Source organism: Macrobrachium rosenbergii, chromosome 30, assembly GCF_040412425.1.
Source record: "Macrobrachium rosenbergii isolate ZJJX-2024 chromosome 30, ASM4041242v1, whole genome shotgun sequence".
NCBI classification, from domain to species: domain Eukaryota; kingdom Metazoa; phylum Arthropoda; class Malacostraca; order Decapoda; family Palaemonidae; genus Macrobrachium; species Macrobrachium rosenbergii.
This window is the reverse complement of record NC_089770.1, coordinates 7,207,267-7,229,173: the sequence shown is the minus strand read 5'-3', so window position 1 is coordinate 7,229,173 and position 21,907 is coordinate 7,207,267. Positions and strand designations below refer to the sequence as shown.

Below are 21,907 nucleotides of genomic sequence, written 5' to 3'. Positions count from 1 at the left end.
GGATAGTGAAAATTGCAATGTAGTGAATATATTTTAATTACTAAATTTATTTATGTAAATATGTCATGGTCTATGTACATGAATAATGGGAAGTGACCTCCGATTTCCAGGCTGGACAGAGCAAAATCAGCCTTCTGCAACGTATAGTGAAGAATATCAGTTTATGATTGGTATCAACAGTCAATAAACATTTTGAAGACGCGTGAATAACATTAACTACTATATTTTTTAATAGTCAGGGGTTTTTGCGCAATCATTCTTTATATTTTGACGTACAGAATTTAGATATTTGTCCTGAGCTATCCTTCTGAAATTATCTTGATTTTTTTTGCCTGTATTCACCATAGGACATGTTTAGTCTAAATACCAGAACGTCAAGAATGGCACGTTAGCTCGGAGCGTTCCAGAGCTGCGTGGGAAAGTGTCGGACGTTATTTTTCTGCCAGAGGTATACCCAAGTTCCTTCAAATACATTCAGGGTATATTTAAAGGACCTTGGGTATACCAATAGTTTAAATATATGACGCAATGATACGTCTCCAACCGGCTATACTTTTCGACGACGGTCTAAACGTTAGTTTTAAATGAACTTCAAGTTACTTAAAGTAAGCCAGTAAGCATGGCGAGGGCTGCTATTACAATAGAAGACGCCTGCCGTAGACCTATGGACACAGATCCTGATATGCAATAGATGCCGGCCGTAGACTTAGGATACAGACTGATATGCAGTATAAAGGTGCCTGTTGTAGACCTATGGGTACAGACTGATTATGCAATAGATGCCTGCCGTAGACCTATGGGTACAGAGTGATAAGCAATAGAAGATGCCAGCCGTAGACCTATGGATAACGACTAACATGCAGTAGAAGATGCCAGCCGTAGACCTATGTGTAATGACTAATATGCAATAGAAGATGCCAGCCGTAGGCCTATGGATAAAGATTGATATGCATTATAAGATGCCAGCCGTAGACCTATGGATACAGGCTGATGTGCAGTATAAGGTGTCTGTCGTAGTCTTATGGATACAGGCCTTGATATGCAATAAATGCCTGCCGTAGACCTATGGATACAGACTGATACGCAATATAGATGCCAGCCGTAGACCTATGGATAAAGACTAACATGCATTATAAGATGCCAGCCGTAGACTTACGAACAAAGCCCAGCCAATCGAGATAACCAAAGACCATCCGAGGCCCACGAGGCGCCCTCCTCCGAGCGAGCGAAAGAGTTGAAGGGGGTGTTTGTAGGGCCATTGTTTTCGGCAAAGGGGGTAAAGGACGGTTTTCGCGACAGGATGGCGTCACCTTACTTTAGAATGATACCAGAGAGAGAGAGAGAGAAAGAGAGAGAGAGAAAGTACACCACCATCCCGAGCAAGCTACCATCGCATGGCCACTTGGTGTGGGTGGGTGTTAGACCTATAGGCGAGTTCAGTGAATAAACGAATGATGAATGATGGATTAAATTTGTTAATATCAAGAATGGATTAAGTAATAAAGACCCAAATACATTTGGGACTTGACTGTAATGTATTACGCAATGAATTACAGTAGCAGTTTCAGAACGTAACTGCGTAATTGCTAACGACGTCCCACTAAATTGGAATAATCGTGAATAAAGACTTTTGGTCTTTATTATTATTATTATTATTATTATTAGTATTATTATTATTGGGAGTCCGACTTCTGTTAAAATTTGATTGATTTATTATTTATCCTGGCGTCACAACTGCGAAGGTCAGCTACAACGATCTGCATGTTAGAAGTGCATTATATATTTCTGGGTCAGTTAGTCTGATTTTTGCTTCCATTAGACTAATTTTTTCTTCCATTAGTCTGATTTTTGTTTAAATAGACTGATTTTTGCTTCAGTTAGTCTGATTTTTTGTGTAATTAGCCTGATTTTTGCATTGAATAGTCTGATATTTGATTTAATTAGACTTTTTTGCCGTAATTAGTCTGAGTTTTACTTCTATTAGTCTGGCTCTTGCTTCAATTAGTCTGATTTTCATTGCAATTTGGCTGATTTTTGCTTCAGTTAGTCTGATTTTTGCTTTAATTAGACAGAGTTGTGCTTCAGTTAGACTAATTTTGCTTTAATCAGTCTGATTTTCGCTTCAAACAGTCTGATTTTTTGCTCCAGTTAAACTTATTTTTGCGTTAACTGGGCTGATTTTTGCTGCGATGATTTGATTTGTGCCACAATTAGGCTGTTTTTTTCTAAGGTGACGGACTTTTGCTTCAATTGGTCTTGATTGTTGCTTCAACCAGTCTGGATTTTGCCTCATTAATCTGATATATGCTTTAATTAGACGTCAGAGCTTCAAGAGGTAATGATAATTTGCATAGGTCTGGCCGAACAAAGACAATCTTATTGATTTTTTTTGTTTTAATTGTAGTCCTATTTTCTTTGCTTCAAGCATGTTATTGTTGTTGTTGCTTGTGTCCTTGTTGTTTTAGATCAAGCCAGCCTTGTGCTGGCACGGGCTCTTGGGCAGCACGCAATGCTTCAAGGGTGAAATAAAAAAAAATAATAATACCTTGGGAAAGTCATATATCTGTATTTCATTCAGATTATTTGCAACTGCTTAGTACGCGATTCAGTATCCCGTACATTAGTCCGTGATTCAGTATTCACTAACTTAGTACATGATTCAGTATTCCGTACATTTGTACGAGATTCAGTATTCGCCACCTTTGTGCGTGTTTCAATATCCCGTACATTAGTGTACGTGATTCAGTATCCTGTGCATTAGTGTACGTGATTCAGTATACCTTATTCTAGCCCGTGATCCAGTATTCATTGCCATAGTACGTGATTCAGTATCCCGTACAATGATTTAGTACGTGATTCAATATCCCGTACAGTGATTTAGTACGTGATTCAATATCCCATACAATAATTTAGTACGTGATTCAATATCCCGCACAATGATTTAGTACGTGATTCAATATCCCGTACTTTGGTACGTGATCCAATATCCCGTACTTTGGTACGTGATCCAGTATTCCCTACTTTAGTACGTGATCCAGCATTCACTACTCTAGTACGTGATTCAATATCCCGTACTTTGGTACGTGATTCCCCGCACGCATCACAGCTACTACAGTTTCCTGAGCAGATTCACCGCCTCTGTAAATTTGGTTACGGTTGGGCAAGTAATCGATTTGAATTCAAGAACTTTGCAAATATTCTAAATATTCTTATATAAGGGAGATTTTTATAAACAAATATCCTCCTTCAGTGGTCATTCGGGTGTTTAGTGGTATAAATATACTTTTGTATTTCTGCTGTTGCTTGAATTATATGATCTTTTTTTATATTACATTTTGGTGGTGAGTAAATCACTGAAATTCTTTGTAATTTCAAAAGTTCATATATATATATATATATATATATATATATATATATATATATATATATATATATATATATATATATATATATATATATATATATATATATATATATATTTTATATACATACACACACATGCACACATACATTGTCAAATCTGTTACATTCAAGTAAATTGTCAGGACCTTTTCTGAAAACAAATATCTTATAGCCCATTATAAAAGCCGCTTTCTCATAATAATAATAAAAATCAAACAGCCCAAGATGGAACGATGCTAAGCCGGTAATTTACTCTAAGAACGATAACAACAAACAACGACATAAACAACAAACAACAACCAGAATAAGGGACGTACAAAACAACACCACTTCGACCCCTGGGTACTTTCTACAACCCGTAGCCCGTCGCCATGGCAACGCGCGCCAGTCCTTCCACAAGTCGCTCCTGGTGGGACCTCAGGGAGGTAACTTTAGAGATGGCGAATCCTGTAAGTCCTTTAGAAGTCCTGTGAAGATTCTATGAAAGTCCTATGAAACAGTCCTACAGAAGGCATATAAAAGTCCTATGAAAGTCCTTTTGTCCTTAACTTTCTTGAGGATTTTAGGATATTTCTCGCATCCTAGAAATCCTGAATTATTCGTAATGATGATATGGTCACTGAAAAAAATTCCTGTAAGTGCTGCAAAAGTCCTATCAAAGTCCTACAGAAGTCCTGTGGAAGTCCTTTTATCCTCAGCTTTCTTGAGGATTTCAGGATACTTCTCGCATCCTGCGAAATCCTAAATTCTTCACAATGATAATATGAAAAAAATCGTGTAAGTTCCATAAAAGTCCTACAGAAGTCCTATGAAAGTCGTGTGAAAGTCCTTTCATCCTCAGCTTTCTTGAGGATTTCAAGATACTTCTCGCATCCTACGAAATCATAAATTCTTCACAATGATATGAAAAAAATCGTGCAAGTCCCATAAAAGTCTTACAGAAGTCCTATAAAAGTCCTTTTATCCTCACCTACGAAATCCTAAATTCCGACAGAATGATAATATGAAAAAAAACTCGTGTAAGTCCTATGAAAGTCCTACTGACGTCCTGTGAAAGTCCTTTCATCCTTGGCTTTCTTGAGAATTTCTGGATACTTCTCGCATCCTACCAAATCCTAAATTCCTCACAATGATAGTAGTTTTAGTTTTCTGTAAAAGAAGACTCCTGAGATGGCTATTTGTTTGTCCGTCCGCACTTTTTCTGTCCGCCCTCAGACCTTAAAAACTACTGAGGCTAGAGGGCTGCAAATTGGTATGTTGATCACCCACCCTCCAATCATCAAGCATACCAAATTGCAGCCCTATAGCCCCGGTAGATTTTATTTTATTTAAGGTTAAAACTGGCCATGATCGTGCGTCTTGCACCGCTATAGGTACCAACAACACAGGCCATCACCGGACAGTGGCCGAAAGTTTCATGGGCCGTGGCTGAAAGTAGCATATACAGCATTATACGCTGTACAGAAAACTCGATTGCGCCGAAGAAACTTCGGTGCATTTTTTTACTGTTTTTTATTTATTTATTTATTTATTTTTTTAATTTCAGCTTCTCTGTTATGAGAAGTCCTTGCGAAAACCAGGCAGCCGCTTTGAGCTGTCATTGAATTTCTTACTCAGTGTATTCCTTACTTCTTGTGTCAGTACCGTAAGCTCTGCGCTTTTGTTTTTATAAGGTGCTAGGTTTTTCATGCTTTTTGTTCTTGTATTATTATTATTATTATTATTATTATTATTATTATTATTATTATTATTATTATTATTATTCAGAATACGAACCCTATTCATACGGAACAAGCCTACCGAAGGGGCCCTTGACTTGAGATTCAAGCTTCCAAAGAATATTACGGTGTTCATTCGAAAGTAACAGAAAAAGATCAGTTGTTAGAAGAACATAAATAATAATCATCATCATCTTTTTAAAACATTGTAATGGATTCTCGCTAGGCCTCTACAAAGGATTTCTTTCAGAATGAGAGGTAAAAATAAAAAAAAAGTTAAAGAAGATGGACGGCAAAACAGGGAGATATGCAGATCTATTGGACTTAGCGCTGCATTTTTCATGAGTTTTATTTTTTTGTGAGGGGGAATGGAGGGGGGTAGGGTAATACTGGGCTTCGCATCTTCCATGCTTTTCTGCTTTCAGAATATACTTTGATTCACGCATTTTGCTTTTAGAAGATATTGTACGTTATACTTTTTTTTTTTTTTTAAACACCGCACTTCACAATTTCTGCGTACGCGAATTCCACAATTTCAGCGTACGCGAATTCCTGTATCCTTTGTTTTTATTTCATGAAATGCTGTATTCTGCTTGATATTAAAGAAAGCCACTTGCTTTGAATTCGTATTGCAGAGAGTCTCCAAATTAAGTCCTTTTAAGACCAGTTTTAACAGCGGTGCCTCGAATCTTTCCATGAAGTTAATTTGACTAATTAGAATAACTTTTTTTTTCTCGCTAACTTACATATTTCAATTCAAGTGCCTTTTTAAGTTTTCGTTATTGTGTATTTTTATTGTGTATTTCTGAATTTGTAGTTTTGGTGACTTCAGCCTTGTAGGCCTATTTTTTTAAATTAATTTTTTTCATTACTTTTCATATTTTTCATTTTTATGAGCTTAATTTTTCTTATATATATATATATATATATCTATATATATATATATATATATATATATATATATATATATATATATATATATATATATATATATATATATATATATATAGACCGCCGTATAAGATAAAAAATCTAAGAAAATCGGAGGAAGATTTCAGAAATACAAACGCATTACAAAAAATGAAAATAATATATACATGGAATACATTTCAGCGAAAAACAAAAAATTATCGGTTACAAAAAAAATATCATATATATACTGTATATTTTCCCATATCCGTACTTAATCTACGTTTCTCTTCCACAAATACTTGTATATATTTTTGCCAGTGGGGTCCTCTCTTGAGAATCGTATTCAGATCAAAGAATCAACTGTAAGACGTTTTTAATCATTAATATTCATTTTTCTATTTTTCATCTTTATTCATACGAAAATTTGGGGGTTTGAATACTTGGCCCACCACCACCTACGTTAATATTTTTTTTATATTAATAATCAAAAGTGATCATAAAAGCAAAACGACAAAGTACTAAAAATCAGAATTGTTGTAATTCTGATTTTTAGTACTTTGTCGTTTTACTTTAATCACTTTTGTTAATATAAAAAAATATTAACGTAGGTGTGATATGTAAAATATTCAAACCCCAAATTTTCGTATGAATAAAAGATGAAAATAGAAAAATGAATATTAATGATTAAAACTCTTACAGTTGATTCTTTATCTGAATACATTCTCAAGAAAATTACTGGCAAAAATATATACAATATTTGTGGAAGAAAAACATTAAGCTGCAGATATGAAAATATACAGTATATATATGATATTTTTGTAACCGATAATTTTTTGTTTTTCGCTGAAATGTATTCCATGTATATATTATTTTCATTTTTGTAATGCGTTTGTATTTGAATCTTCTTTCATTTTCTAGATTTTTTATCTTATATTATGGTCTTCCTTCTTATATATATATATATATATTATATATATATATATATATATATATATATATATATATATATATATATATATATATAAAAGAAAATTCTAAGATCAAGATAGGTGCATGTTCAGTAGGGATTTGACAGGACGCTTTGACAGATTCAAATTTCGGAGAAAACAATAAAAAAAAAAAAAAAAGAATGTTTGTTTCTTTCTGTGACTGAAGACGCGCAGTAGACAACCGGCAACCGATGCTGAGATGGCTTGTGATAGGCTATCTCCTCAAGGCATCGACCAATGGGAGATCAGGGAGAAACTGACGCCTTGTGGGATAACGCGGAGGTAGATGCCAAAAACCGCCAGATCAAAATGGATAGGCCTGATAAAAAATTACGAATTCTCGGTGATTTTGTTTCATAATGAAGAAAGTTTAAAGGCATTTTCTTCGGGAAACGCGAATGGAAACGTCATTACCAGTAGAAATGTCCGAAAATCGAGATTTGGTAATGAGTCACTTAACAACCGAGGAGACATTTTGTCGTAGGCCTAGGCAATGAAGCCACTGATCCCTCGGTTGTCATTGGTCGTTCTACAATTAGCCGGTGAAGAGGGCGGAGCTTCGCCGTCGCCGACCTGTATAAAAGGGCTTGGCCCTGCCGGTTGACCTAACTTCACCGTGGTTCAGTACTACGCTGAGGTTGTTGGCAAGGTCGACGAAGACACTGCTTCTAGACAGTTCTGCGCAGACTCCGTTTGCTGTAGCACTTCATTCTCCCGAAGTCGGTAAGTACCTGTTATGTTTGTACAGTACAGTTCATACTGTAGGCTGTATAACTGTATAATTTACAGTTGATTTTCGAAAACAATTGCGATTCACAAGGCTTTCGTTATTCTCTGAAATTTCGAAAACCAGTGACTTCTCGCATACAGGTTTATGAAACTGATGCTGCAATTCTGTATAGTGTACCACGTGTCTTGCATACAGATTTATAAAATTGAATTCTGTATTCTGTATACTGGTACAGTATGTCTCGCATACAGGTTTATGAAATTATTATTGTATTCTGTATACCGTGTGTTGTACCTGCCATGTTTTTCCATTGTAATTTTTTTATTTCAAGAGGTTTTGTATCTTATTGCCGAATTTAGCTGTGGTTCTTGAAGCTTTAGTAAAAGTCCATTCATTCAGTACTGACACGATTTCAGTGTAACAAAATTCTGTTAATAGACAGCACTGATGTTTGTCTGTTGAAATCATTTCAGTGTTACAAAATTTTGATGCGAAACTGATTTTATGTACGCAATGCTTATTTTTGCTGTGCATGGTTACCATTGATGTTTCTAGGAATTATCATATTAGTTAGTGGTTTTTGGTACGTTGATCTGCTGAGATCTGTCCAATATTAATGTAGCTAGGTTTTTTTTCTGAGTGTTTTTAGTTATGTTTATCAGATGAAATCTATCGAATATTAGTGTAGACGGTTTTCTTTGTAATATTTTTGTTACGTTTATTTTTTTTAAATCTGTCCAATATTAGTGTAGCTGTTTTTTTATAATACTAGTGGTTTTTTGTTACGTTTATTTTTTGAAATCTGTCCAATATTAGTGAAGCTGTTTTTTTTTGTAATATTTTTTTTACGTTTATTTTTTGAAATATGTCCAATATTAGCGTAGCCGGTTTTTTTTTTTAATATTAGTGGTTTTTTGCTTATTTTTTGAAATTATCCAATATTAGTGGAAGCGTTCTCTTTTTGTTTTATGTGATGTTAGTGGTTTTTTTTTATTTTTTGAAACCTATCCAATATTAGTGTAGCCGGTTTTTTTCTTTTTTCCTAATATTAGTGGTTTTTTTGTTTCGCTTATCTCTTGAAATCTCTATCCGACAATAGTATAACCGGTCCTCCTTTTTTTCGAATATTAGTGGTTTTTTGTTACGATTATTTTTTGAAATCTATCCAATATTAGTGTATCTGGTTTTTTCTTTTTTTTTCTAATATTAGTGGTTTTCTGTTGCGCTTATCTGTTGAAATCTCTATCCGATAATAGTATAACCAAGTCCTCCTCATTTTCAGAATACTAGTGGTTTTTGTTTACGACTATTTTTGAAATCTATCCAATATTAATATCTGGTTTTTTTCTAATATTAGTGGTTTTCTGTTACGCTTATCTGTTGAAATCTCTATCCGATAATAGTATAACCGGTCCTCCTCATTTTCGAATACTAGTGGTTTTTTGTTACGACTATTTTTTTAAATCTATCCAATATTAGTGTATCTGTTTTTTTCTTTTTTTTCTAATATTAGTGGTTTTCTGTTACGCTTATCTGTTGAAATCTCTATCCGATAATAGTATAACCGGTCCTCCTCATTTTCGAATACTAGTGGGTTTTTTTTACGACTTTTTTTAAATCTATCCAATATTAGTGTATCTGGTTTTTTTCTTTTTTTTTCTAATATTAGTGGTTTTCTGTTACGCCTATCTGTTGAAATCTCTATCCGATAATAGTATAACCGGTCCTCATTTTCGAATACTAGTGGTTTTTTGTTACGACTATTTTTTGAAATCTATCCAATATTAGTGTATCTGGTTTTTCTTTTTCTAATATTAGTGGTTTTCTGTTACGCTTATCTGTTTGAAATCTCTATCCGATAATAGTATAACCAGTCCTCCTCATTTTCGAATACTAGTGGTTTTTATTTACGACTATTTTTTGAAATCTATCAATATTAGTGTATCTGGTTTTTCTTTTTTTCTAATATTAGTGGTTTTTCTGTTACGCTTATCTGTTGAAATCTCTATCCGATAATAGTATAACCGGTCCTCCTCATTTTCGAATACCATTGGTTTTTTATTTACGACTATTTTTAAATCTATCAATATTAGTGTATCTGGTTTTTCTTTTTCTAATATTAGTGGTTTTCTGTTACGCCTATCTGTTGAAATCTCTATCCGATAATAGTATAACCGGTCCTCCTCATTTTCGAATACTAGTGGTTTTTTGTTACGACTATTTTTTTAAATCTATCCAATATTAGTGTAGCCGGTTTTGTCTTTTTCCTAATAGTGGTTTTTTGTTACGCTTATCTGTTGAAATCTATCCGATAATAGTATAACCAGTCCTCATTTTTTTCGGATATTAGTGTTTTTTTTGTTACGGTTATTTTTTGAAATCTATCCAATATTAGTGTACCTGGTTTTTCCTTTTCCTAATATCAGTGTTTTTTTGTTACGCTTATCTGTTGAAATCTCTATCCGATAATAGTATAACCGGTCCTCCTTTTTTTTTCGAATATTAGTGGTTTTTTTGTTACGATTATTTTTTTAAATCTATCCAATATTAGTGTACCCGGTTTTGTCTTTTTTTTCCCTAATAGTGTTTTTTTTTACGCTTATCTGTTGAAATCTATCCGATAATAGTATAACCAGTCCTCATTTTTTTCGGATATTAGTGGTTTTTTGTCACGATTAATTTTTAAATATCCAATATTAGTGTACCTGGTTTTTCCTTTTCCTAATATTAGTGTTTTTGTTACGCTTATCTGTTGAAATCTATCCGATAATAAGTATAACCGGCCCTCCTTTTTTTTTCAATAATGTGTTTTTTTTTTTGATTATTTTTTTGAATTATCAATATTAGTGTACCCGGTTTTGTCTTTTTGCCTAATAGTGGTTTTTTTTACGCTTATCTGTTGAAATCTATCCGATAATAGTATAACCGGTCCTCCTTTTTTTTTTTTTTCGAATATTAGTGGTTTTTTTGTTACGATTATTTTTTGAAATCTATCCAATATTAGTGTACCCGGTTTTGTCTTCTTCTCGCCTTGCTCAAGTGACATATTTCGTACTGACTTCAACTTGTCTGCACTTTGGTCACGAGTTAAATAGATATAACTTTAGTTTATCGGCTTATTATTGCTGCTATGGGGTCGTGTTGCCCAGTTATCGGCAGTTGTTACGAATCTCTTTTTCGGGTAGTGTTGAACTGAAATTACCTTGCGTATTTAATTGGGTTTAATTTTAGCTTTTAATTGCGCTGTGTAATTAATTTGGACATTAATTTGAGTTTTGCGATTTGGACATTAAAATTTTATTTGCGTTGTAATTCATTTGGACATTAATTTGCGCTGTGTGATTCATTTGGAGATTAATTTGCGCTGTGATTAATTTGGACATTAATTTGCGCTGTGATTAATTTGGACATTAATTTGCGCAGTGTGATTAATTTGGACATGAATTTGAGTTTTGTAATTGATTTGGACACTGTTTTGCGTTGTGGTTAATTTGGACATGAGTTTGAGTTTCGTTATTGATTTGGATATCAATTTGCGTTGTGAGATTAATTTGGACGTCAATTTGCGTTGTGTGATTAACTTGGACATCAGTTTGCGCTGTGATTAATTTGGACATTAATTTGCGCTGTGTGATTAATTTGGACATTAATTTGTGTTGTGTGATTAATTTGGGCGTTAATTTGAGTTTTGTAATTAATCTGGACAATAATTTGCGCTGTTGTTAATTTTGACATTAATTTGTGTTGTGTGATTAATTTGGACGTTAATTTGAGTTTTGTAATTAATCTGGACAATAATTTGCGCTGTGTTGTTAATTTGGACATTAATTTGCGTTGTGTGATTAATTTGGACAATAATTTGCGTTGTGTGATTAATTTGGACAATAATTTGCATTGTGTGATTAATTTGGACAATAATTTGCATTGTGTGATTAATTTGGACAATAATTTGCGTTGTGTGATTAATTTGGACAATAATTTGCGTTGTGTGATTAATTTGCACATTAATTTGCGTTGTGATTAATTTGGACATTAACTTGCGTTGTGTGATTAATTTGGACAATTTGCGTTGTGTGATTTTTTGGATAATTTGCATTGTGTGATTAATTTGGACAAGAATTTGCGTTGTGTGATTAATTTGGACATTAATTTGCGTTGTGTGATTAATTTGGACATTAATTTGAGTTTTGTAATTGATTTGGACATTAATTTTCCCTGTGTAATTAATATGGACATTAATTTGCGTTGTGTGATTAATTTGGACATTAATTTGCGCTGTGTGATTAATTTGGACATTAATTTGTGTTGTGTGATTAATTTGCACATTAATTTGAGTTTTGTAATTAATCTGGACATTCATTTGCGCTGTGTGGTTAATTTGGGCAGTAATTTGCGTTGTGTGATTAATTTGGACAATAATTTGCGTTGTGTGATTAATCTGGACATTAATTTGCGCTGTGTGATTAATTTGGACATTAATTTGCGTTGTGTGATTAATTTGGACATTAATTTGCGCTGTGATTAATTTGGTCATTAATTTGAGTTTTGTAATTGATTTGGACATTAATTTGCGCTGTGTGATTAATTTGGACATTAATTTGCGTTGTTTGATTAATTTGGACATTAATTTGCGTTTGATTAATTTGGACATTAATTTGCATTGTGATTTATTATAAATTTTAATTGCTTTGTAGAATTAATTTGATCTTTTAATTGCATTATGTAATTAATTTGAGCATTTAATTGCATTGTGAAATTAATTTGCGCTTTTAGTTGCGTCGTGTAATTAATTTGAGCTTTTATTTGCGTTGTGTAATTAATTTGAGCTTTTGATAGTGCTGTGTAGTTAATTTTAGCTTTTCATTACTTTGTTTAGATAATTTGAACTCGCACTGTCATTAATTTGAACATTTAATTTCGTTATGAAGCTAATTCAAATAATTAACTGCTGCTCCAATATTAATTACCGTCTTGGAGTCAAATGAATTTCCACATCGTTATAGGAGGGAATATTTTTGGGCTGACATTTGATATAATAATTAGTTTTTCCGTTAGTAAGTCGGAGGAAAGATAGAGCGCCCCTTATTTCCCACTTTGATTCAAGGGTTTCAGTATTGTATTAATTAATTTAGTTGACCTCAAATTAATTATATGACCAAGCGATGAACGGAATAGAGAGTTTAGTGCAAAGGCCAAGCACTGGGACCTATGAGGTCATTCAGTTCTGGAAAGGAAATTGAGAGTAGTTAGGTTTGAAAGGTGTAACAGGAGGAAAACCTCGCAGTCGCACTATGAAATAATTGTTAGGATAGGGTGGTTAGCTAGATGGAAGAAAGAGAATATGAACGGAGGTACAGTAAAAGGAATGAAAGGAATTGCAGCTTTATACAACAAATTTTTAACTAAATAAAACAAGAGCTTTCGACCTTCACTAATGTCCTCTTGAGCTGTACTGGGAAATATTACAGTTTACAAAGAAATAAAATTAGAATGGAAACCATTTCTTGAAGGCTTCTCCTTGTTATTGTATAGGTAATTCGGCTGTTTGATTGCCGAAGGAGCAATTTCTTCTAAAATATCCAATTTTAGATTGGCTGCCGGGCATATCAGCTGGTCTGTGAAAACGTCTTTTTTATATTTTATTTCTGTGTAAACTGGAAGTTTTGCTCAGTACAGCTTGAAAGAGGATCGTAGTGAAGGTATCGAAAACTCTTGTGTATTTTCTCATTTAAATTTAATTAGGGCTATATGTTGAAGTGGTTGATAATTAGGGCGGTATGTTGAGAAGTGGTTGATAATTAGTGTGATGTTGAAAAGTGGTTGATAATTAGTGTGATGTTGAAAAGTGGTTGATAATTAGTGTGATGTTGAAAAGTGGTTGGTAATTAGGGTGATATGTTGAAAAGTGGTTGATAATTAGGGTGATGTGTTGAAGTGGTTGATAATTAGGGTGATGTGTTGAAGTGGTTGATAATTAGGGTGATATGTTGCGAAGTGGTTGATAATTAGGGTGATATGTTGAGAAGTGGTTGATAATTAGGGTGATATGTTGAGAAGTAGTTGATAATATTGCCATTAGGAGTCGGCAGCAGCTCTCAAAGCTTAGAAATAATGAATTTTGACACATATGGAGTTTTGTGAGGCTTTTGCACAAGGGTGGTCCAGGACGGTCATGTTCTTGACGCAGAATTGAGTGCGTCAGTGAGTTTTTGCGTCAGTGAGTTTTTGCGTCAGTAAATCTTTGCGTCAGTTAATCTTTGCGTCAGTACTGTGTAAAGAAGGCGTCAGTAAGGACCCTAGACCGTCAAATTTTTGGAATGTTCAGAAATTCGTAACAGTATTGGCCATCTGTGATCCCCATAAGGCTTGAATACTTTGCTTTGCGATGTGAAATTAATTTTAGCCTTTAATTGCGTTGAGATTAATTTTAGCTGTCAGTCGCACTGCGTAATTGTTCCTTTTAATTGCATTGTGTAATTTTAGCTTTTTATTGGTTTTCGAGTTAATTTTAGCTTTTAGTATTTCGATCATCCACCCTCCAATCATCAGGCATACCAAATTGCAGCCCTCTAGCCTCAGTAGTTTTTTTTTTATTTAAAGTTAATAATCGTGCGTCTGGCAACGACATAGGACAGGCCACCACCAGGTCATGGTTAAAGATTCATGCGCCGCGGCTCATACAGCATTATACCGAGACCACCGAAAGACGGATGTATTTCCGATGGCCTTGATTATGCGCTGGACAGAAAACTCGATTTCTGTCGCAATTTCTTTTGCGTTTTCAGTACCTTTAGTTATTTTCAGTAGCCCCTGGTCCAAAATGTGTTCAGGTCCTATAATTTTATTTTCTAATTCCTTTGCAGCCTTTTATTATTACCTGTATGTGTGCTTGTCGAATCCCCATCATTTTCTTCTCTCTACTGATTCATCTTTTCGCTCAGTGTTTTATATAAGTCCAGAGTCCGCTGGTCGTGTGGCTTTTTCGCTTATTTTTGGAATTAGAAACTTTTTAAAATAGGTTTATAATTGCTACGGTACGCTGGGTGTTTGGTCAGTTCGTCCCTGGCAATTTATTTGTCTCAGGACAATTGGTCTTTGGCCAATTCATCGTAGGTCATTTCAGTTCATCGTCAATTCAGTTTATCGTTAGGTCGGTTCATCAAGTCAATTTACCGACAAGTCAATTCATCGAGTTGATAGGAAAATGGAAAAACAAATATCTATATTTAAAAATATCTATTTAAAAAATTATTTGTATTTAAAGACGTTCAAATCAAGAGAAACAAGTGATTATTATAGACATTAAAAACCAAAATTTAAGGCTGTGAGCAATTGCTTTTAGGAAATTAACTTTTCTGGCTCGAATCGTTTTAAGACTAAAACTATCATCTTCGTCATATCTGCATTTCAATCCTTCTTGCACAATTTGCTTGGGCACATTTTGCCCTAAACGAAGCAGGCAGCGGCGTGACAAACTCGACCCGGGAAACTATTCCAGAAACTCATTATGGTCTGCGTTTCGAAATCCGTAATTACATTTCCAGGAACCGTCATTCTGCGGTGATTCATTTCTTTCGCCAAAAAATTTACTGTCCGCGTTCTGACTTTCGTTTGAGAGCAGTGCGAACAATCCTGGGACATTAAAACTAATCATCTGAACGTCCGCTGTACATGTAACTGAAAACCATCTACTGAAGCAGCGCTTGAATGTTCCATCTGCAGCCCAGTTGTATTGTTTTTGACTGTCGAAGTGCTTCGTCACTTGAAAATATCAAAAGTTCGTTTTTTGAGTCTTCCATTCCACTGTCATTTTGCAAAAAAATTTTCATCAGTGCCCCCCCCAATTGAAAAATGATAAAATAATAACATTGAAGATTTAGGTAATAAATAAATATAAAAATGGGGAAAAATTTAAAATTCGATTTTAGAAATATATATATATATATATATATATATATATATATATATATATATATATATATATATATATATATATATATATATATATATATGTATATATATATATATATATATATATATATATATATATATATATATATATATATATATATATATATATATATATATATATACTTATAAATATATATATATGTATGTACAGTATGTGTATAATGTGAAATTTTTCTGGATCCGCCAGTGCCGTAATCAAAATTAATTCTTCGAAACTTCCCCTGGAAAGTTGCATTTAGGGTATTTTCTCTATTTCCTTGTCTTGGGGAGGAATTGACCAACGGCGGATTAACCAAAGACCAAGAATTGACCGGAGACGAAATTAACCAACAACGAATTAACCAGGGACGAACTGTCTTAGCACTGTACGTTGACAAGATGTATCAGTTTCTTTATCGTTCCTTAATGCTTTTCTTTAGTCGTCTGTTCCTGTTTGATTGTGTTTTTATGCACTCTGTGAGTGCATCCTATCCTCACAGTTTTGTCTATCCACTTGTCTGCCTTGCTTTTGTCACACTCATCCCATTTTATCTATATACCTTATAGTTCTTCTATGTCTTGTTTTGACACCTTGTTTTGACTCCTTGATTGATCTTTTTTTAACCCCTTGACTGATCCGTATTTCTAATTTTAAGACTTCCTTCAACACTCGGTGACAGATTATTCTGACAAAATACGCAATAAAGTCTAAAGAATTAAAAAGCTTTCACCTGCTTCTGCATTCTGGAAAGTATATATTGGAACAGGTTAGAGACTTGTATCATATTCAGCTCGCAGCTTATTAGGGTACACCCATACTGCATTGAAATGTGTCATTAATACGCCTCGGCAGACATGTTGCATACATCAGAAACAGGTTGAAAACAAGTCACTTAACGTTCGGTGTATAGAGGTTTTTGATAAATAGGTAAAACATTTGTCAAATGTTTTCAACTTGTTTGTGATATGTGTGCAATAAGTTATGACATGTTTGATTGTATTCCGGACACACTTTAGGTTGTCTGAAACATTTCGTTAGTTGAGAGAACTTTGTTCTCTTCTTTCACTATGAATGGTGGTTTTAAAGGCTTGATTGGTTTTTGTTTGTGTCTGAGAGGTACTGAAGTGTCATAGTTTCTAATAGTTACCAAGGTGTTGTTTTATATTCCATCTTCGGGCAGTATTGCTATGATCTGTAATGACAATGTACCTTAAAATTTTGGCTCGAAATCTCAAGAATCTCAGGACTACAATAGTTTGAAACACTGTAGGAATAATTGAACATTTTGGAAAAATGTGAATTTGAAATTTTGACAATGTTAGACTGAGATTTTGGGAAAATTTATGGATCGAAATTTTAGGGCACAGTTTGAAATTATACAGGAGCATTGTTTGATTCGTTGCAATTTGTTACAAATTTATTATATATAGTTATATAAACAATTTTAGCAAGGTTATAGTATGAAGTTTTAGTCAAATTGCTTTTGGAGCTAGTGATTGTAAAATTGTAATGTGTGGTTTAAAGATTTGAAACTTTGAAGAAACTTGTCATTTGCAAACAAAAAAATAATTGCTTTTGATAACAGTGGTGTTGTTGAAAGGTGCAAAGTATATAGAGTATTTATGTACATATTAAAAAATAAGTACGGGGTAGATTAATTGACAGTCTTATTCAAGTTTATCATCTAAGTCATTTTTGTTCTTGTCTTCTAGGAATCATGGACGATAGAGACGAGACCTTTGGAGGACGGGCGCCCTCTGAAGAGGACCACCCCTACTTGGCCGAGCAGGAGGAGCCCTTGGACTACTCGATGAGGAGGTCGCCAAGGGAAGAAACCCCGTCCGAGGACGGGAGTTCTCTGTCTCGGAACGTTACGGTCCCCAGGTATCAGCCGGTGCCGGCAGCTGGCATGCCAATCCCTTCTTTTCCCATGGACGGAATGAACCAGTACCTCGAGAGTAACAGGAGGTACTTGGATGGAATCGACTACTCTGCGGACGCAGCACCGTCACCCCAGGGCTTCCCTGAGGAGATGGTGGAGCCTTCGGAAGACAGCGGGCGGTGTGGTTCCTCACGTGAGAGTGAGAGCAGTGGAACGCCTCCCTTTCCGGGGGGATTAAGTCACCACCAGTATCCGAATGGGATTTTCTATCCGGTGATGAACAGGCCTTTGGAAAGCGACTCAAGCAGACGACGCGATTTCTCAGGGGATTCTTCCTCAGACAGCGAGGATAATGCATTCTATCAAGATTATCATGACCTGCCGCCGAGAAATTTTGGGCAGCGCATGCATGCTCATTTACGAAACAGGAACCGTACGCTCTCCGGGGACAACCAAGGCAGTGAGTACCCTCCCCCTCCTCCTCCTCCTCCTCTTCCTCCTCCTCCTCCTCCTCCTCTTCCTCCTTTTCCTCCTCTTCCTCCTAGCGAGACACCTCCTGGCCAACAGGCCAGTAGCAGCAGTCCACCTCTGTCACTTGACTCCCCTCCGCTGCTTGCGGAAGATGCGATGGCTGCGGTGCACAGATATATGCTCCAGTGTGTGTCTAGGCACGGCGCCGTTTCCTCCCAGTATTACTCGACTCTGAATCTTTATGAGGCAATATTTTCCAATAGAGATCAAGACTCTTCGCAGCCATCGGGACCCATGAGTGGACCTTCAAGTAACCAGGCAGTACTGAACTTGCCTCCAACCGGCCAAGGACCTGCATTGACTTTCCAAGGGATAAGTTTTCCCTCGACAAGTCAAGGAGCATTTGGACCTGCTACCCAGGGAGCCTTGAGTATGCCTTCAACGAGCCAGGGACCAATAACCTTCCCTAATTTCCATGCCACAGGCCAGGGTCCTATCACCTTACCCCAAACTGGCCAGGGGGCCATGGGATTCCCCCCAGCCATTCAAAATCTAAGCTTCCCATCAACAAGCCAAGGGGCGATGAACTTCCCATCGACCAGCGCTGGAATAAGCATGGCCCCACCACATCCAGGCATGCAGCAGCAGCAAGTGCTGTCCCTGATGCAGGCAGCCAGTTTCCTTTCCCCCGACGGAAGTCTTGAGAAATCTCAGGGCTACATTCAGTTCAGGCAGCATTATCTGCAGAGACGAAACCTGGCTACCAGGCCTCGTCGTGGGAACAGGGACCGCAGCGGTGATGCTCTTGAGCCCGCTCAAGATGGCCATGGAAGGAGAGACTTGGATGAGACCTCAGGGCAGGAAAATGGCGGCGCAGAGGGCCAAGACAGGCTTGGAGAGCCAGGGACATCTCGAGATGACGAGAACAACAATGGTGGGATGCGGCTGGATAAGAATGGACAACCCAGGGACGCTGCCTATTGGGAGAGGAGAAAACGTAACAATCAGGCTGCCAAGAGGTCGCGTGACGCCAAGAGGAATCGGGAGCTGGAGAATGAAATTCAGCTGGAGTACCTGAAATGGCTGCTTCTGCCCAACCTCTATCGCCTGATGGCGTTAGGAAACAACAATAGGCAGCCATAAGAACTAAAACGGCAGTGAACATCAAGCCTGACGTGCAATTCAGTTCATTTCATCACTTGTCAACATGCATGCAGAAGAGTAGTATTTCCAGCAACTCAGATCAGATGCTTTTACCAAATGCTTTCACCAGTCTTTAGAATTTCTCCCAGCTGTTGACAAAAAAGCAGGCTTCAGGAGGGAGCAATGGAGACCCTTCTTACAACATCACCATTACAGCATCATCATTACAGCCTCATTGCCGAAATGCACACTGGAAAATGAAATATCCACCAGCAGCCCCATCAAATGCTCTTCCCAGACTTTTCCAGTTCATCTCAACAGTCAACAGCTGGTAAACCCAAACCTTTTATTTCTGTGAGGTAATTAAAGATATATGTATATGGATTGATTTTAATAACAACAAATATTTGTTTTGTTTAAGAGTTTCATGATTTGATAAGTTATTCAATGCATTTGGCCTGGTTATGCGCGTACCTCCCTATGATGTGATGGCAGTAAGAATTAACTAGATATATAATTAAAAGGAGCATGTGCCTTTGTCACTGAGAGTTGATGCCACATTTTGAATTATTGATGGGTTTTCAGTAGCAGCCATTTTTAAAATCATGGTTTTGAGGATTGTATAGCAAGTACTCTTTTTTCTGCCATTGGACTCCTCTGCTTGCATGACCAGTGTTGATCTCAGAACTGGAATTTGGTTAGTAGCCATATATCAACATATATGGTTAAGTTTAACCATTTTTTTGTTATAAGTAGTGTTATGAAACATACCCTCAAGTTTGTCTCTTGTGTACCTTGAGAGTGTGTGCTCATGCAAGTTGTTTGTAGTCTTACCTATGATTCACAGAGGCTTGACCCCAATTTTCTCATTTTGATGATTTCATTTGTATTAGAGGATTTCTTTTGTATTTGGATTAGAGGATTTAACTCTTACACATTTGAATTTAAGAATTTAACTCTTGCATATTTGAATTAAATGATTTAACTGTATTTGGATTAAAGGATTTAACTTACATATTTGAATTAAAGGATTTAACTCTATGTATTTGGATTAAAGGATTTAACTCTTACCTATTTGAATTAAAGGTTTTAACTTATGTATTTGAATTAGAGGATTTAACTCTTATGTATGTGGGTCAGAGGGTTCTACTCTGCATTTGAATCAGAGGATTGTTTTTCTTTTCATGCCCCATTTATGTATATTATAAGTATTTTGTGTTAGAGAATTTAACTCTTATTTAAATGAGAGGATTTAACTCTGTTTGAATAAGAGGATTTAATTCTTATTTGAATTAGAGGATTAAATTCTTATACATGAGAGGACTGAACTCTGTTTGAGGTAGAGGATTTAACTGGATTGGAATTAAGGATTCAACTTTTAAGTATTTGAGTTAGAGGATTTAACTGTATTGGAATTAAGGATTCAACTTTTATGTATTTGAGTTAGAGGATTTAACTCTTTGAATTAGAGGATTCAACTTTTATGTATTTGAGTTAGAGGATTTAACTCTTTGAATTAGAGGATTCAACTTTTAAGTATTTGAGTTAGAAGATTCAACTCTATTTGAATTACAGGGTTTAACTCTTATGTATTTGATTTTGCACGCGTCACCTATGTACCTGAATTAGAGGATTTTCTCTGCATTAGAATTAGAGGATTTTCTCTATTAGAATTAGAGGATTTTAACTATTTGAATGAGAGAACTTAGCTGTAAGTATTTGAGTTAGATTTAACTATTTGTGGTAGAGGATTTAATTTGAATTAGAGGACTGAGCTCTGTTTGAATTAGAGGACTGAACTCTGTTTGAATTAGAGGACTGAACTCTGTTTGAATTAGAGGACTGAACTCTGTTTGAATTAGAGGACTGAGCTCTGTTTGAATTAGAGGATTCAACTCAATTTGAATTAGAGGATTCAACTCTATTTGAATTAGAGGATTCAACTCTGTTTGAATTAGAGGAGCAACCCTATTTGATTTAGAGGATTGAATTCAATGTATTTGATTTAGAGGATTGAACTCAGGGTATTTGATTTAGAGGAATGAACTCAGGGTATTTGATTTAGAGGATTGAACTCAGGGTATTTGATTTAGAGGATTGAACTCAGGGTATTTGAATTAGAGGATTGAACTCAGGGTATTTGAATTAGAGGATTGAACTCAGGGTATTTGATTTAGAGGGTTGAACTCAGGGTATTTGAATTAGAGGATTGAACTCAGGGTATTTGAATTAGAGGATTGGACTCAGGGTATTTGAATTAGAGGATTTAACTCAGGGTATTTGAATTAGAGGATTGAACTCAGGCTATTTGAATTAGAGGATTGAACTCAGGGTATTTGAATTAGAGGATTTAACTCAATGTATTTGAATTAGAGGATTGAACTCAATGTATTTGAATTAGAGGATTTAACTCAGTGTATTTGAATTAGAGGATTTAACTCAATGTATTTGAATTAGAGGATTGACTGAACTCAATGTATTTGAATTAGAAGATTGAACTCAATGTATTTGAATTAGAAGATTGAACTCAATGTATTTGAATTAGAGGATTGAACTCTGTATTTGAATTAGAGGATTGAACTCAATGTATTTGAATTAGAGGATTGAAGTCAGTATGTTTGAATTAGAGGACTCTACTCAATGTATTTAAGTTAGAGGATTGAACTCTTATGTATATGAATTTGCATGCCCCATTTTCATCTGCAGCTG

General features: G+C 35.4%; 1 protein-coding gene across 1 annotated transcript; it reads left to right on the top strand.

Annotated features, from left to right (window-relative positions):
- Positions 1–7,606: 7,606 nt before the first annotated feature.
- Positions 7,607–21,449, top strand: LOC136854970 (uncharacterized). The gene is made up of 2 exons (XM_067131634.1): positions 7,607–7,744; positions 17,415–21,449. Exon 2 carries the CDS (start codon positions 17,420–17,422, stop codon positions 19,196–19,198), a length of 1,779 nt encoding a protein of 592 aa, XP_066987735.1. The 5' UTR covers positions 7,607–7,744; positions 17,415–17,419; the 3' UTR covers positions 19,199–21,449.
- The last annotated feature ends 458 nt before the right edge of the window (positions 21,450–21,907 follow it).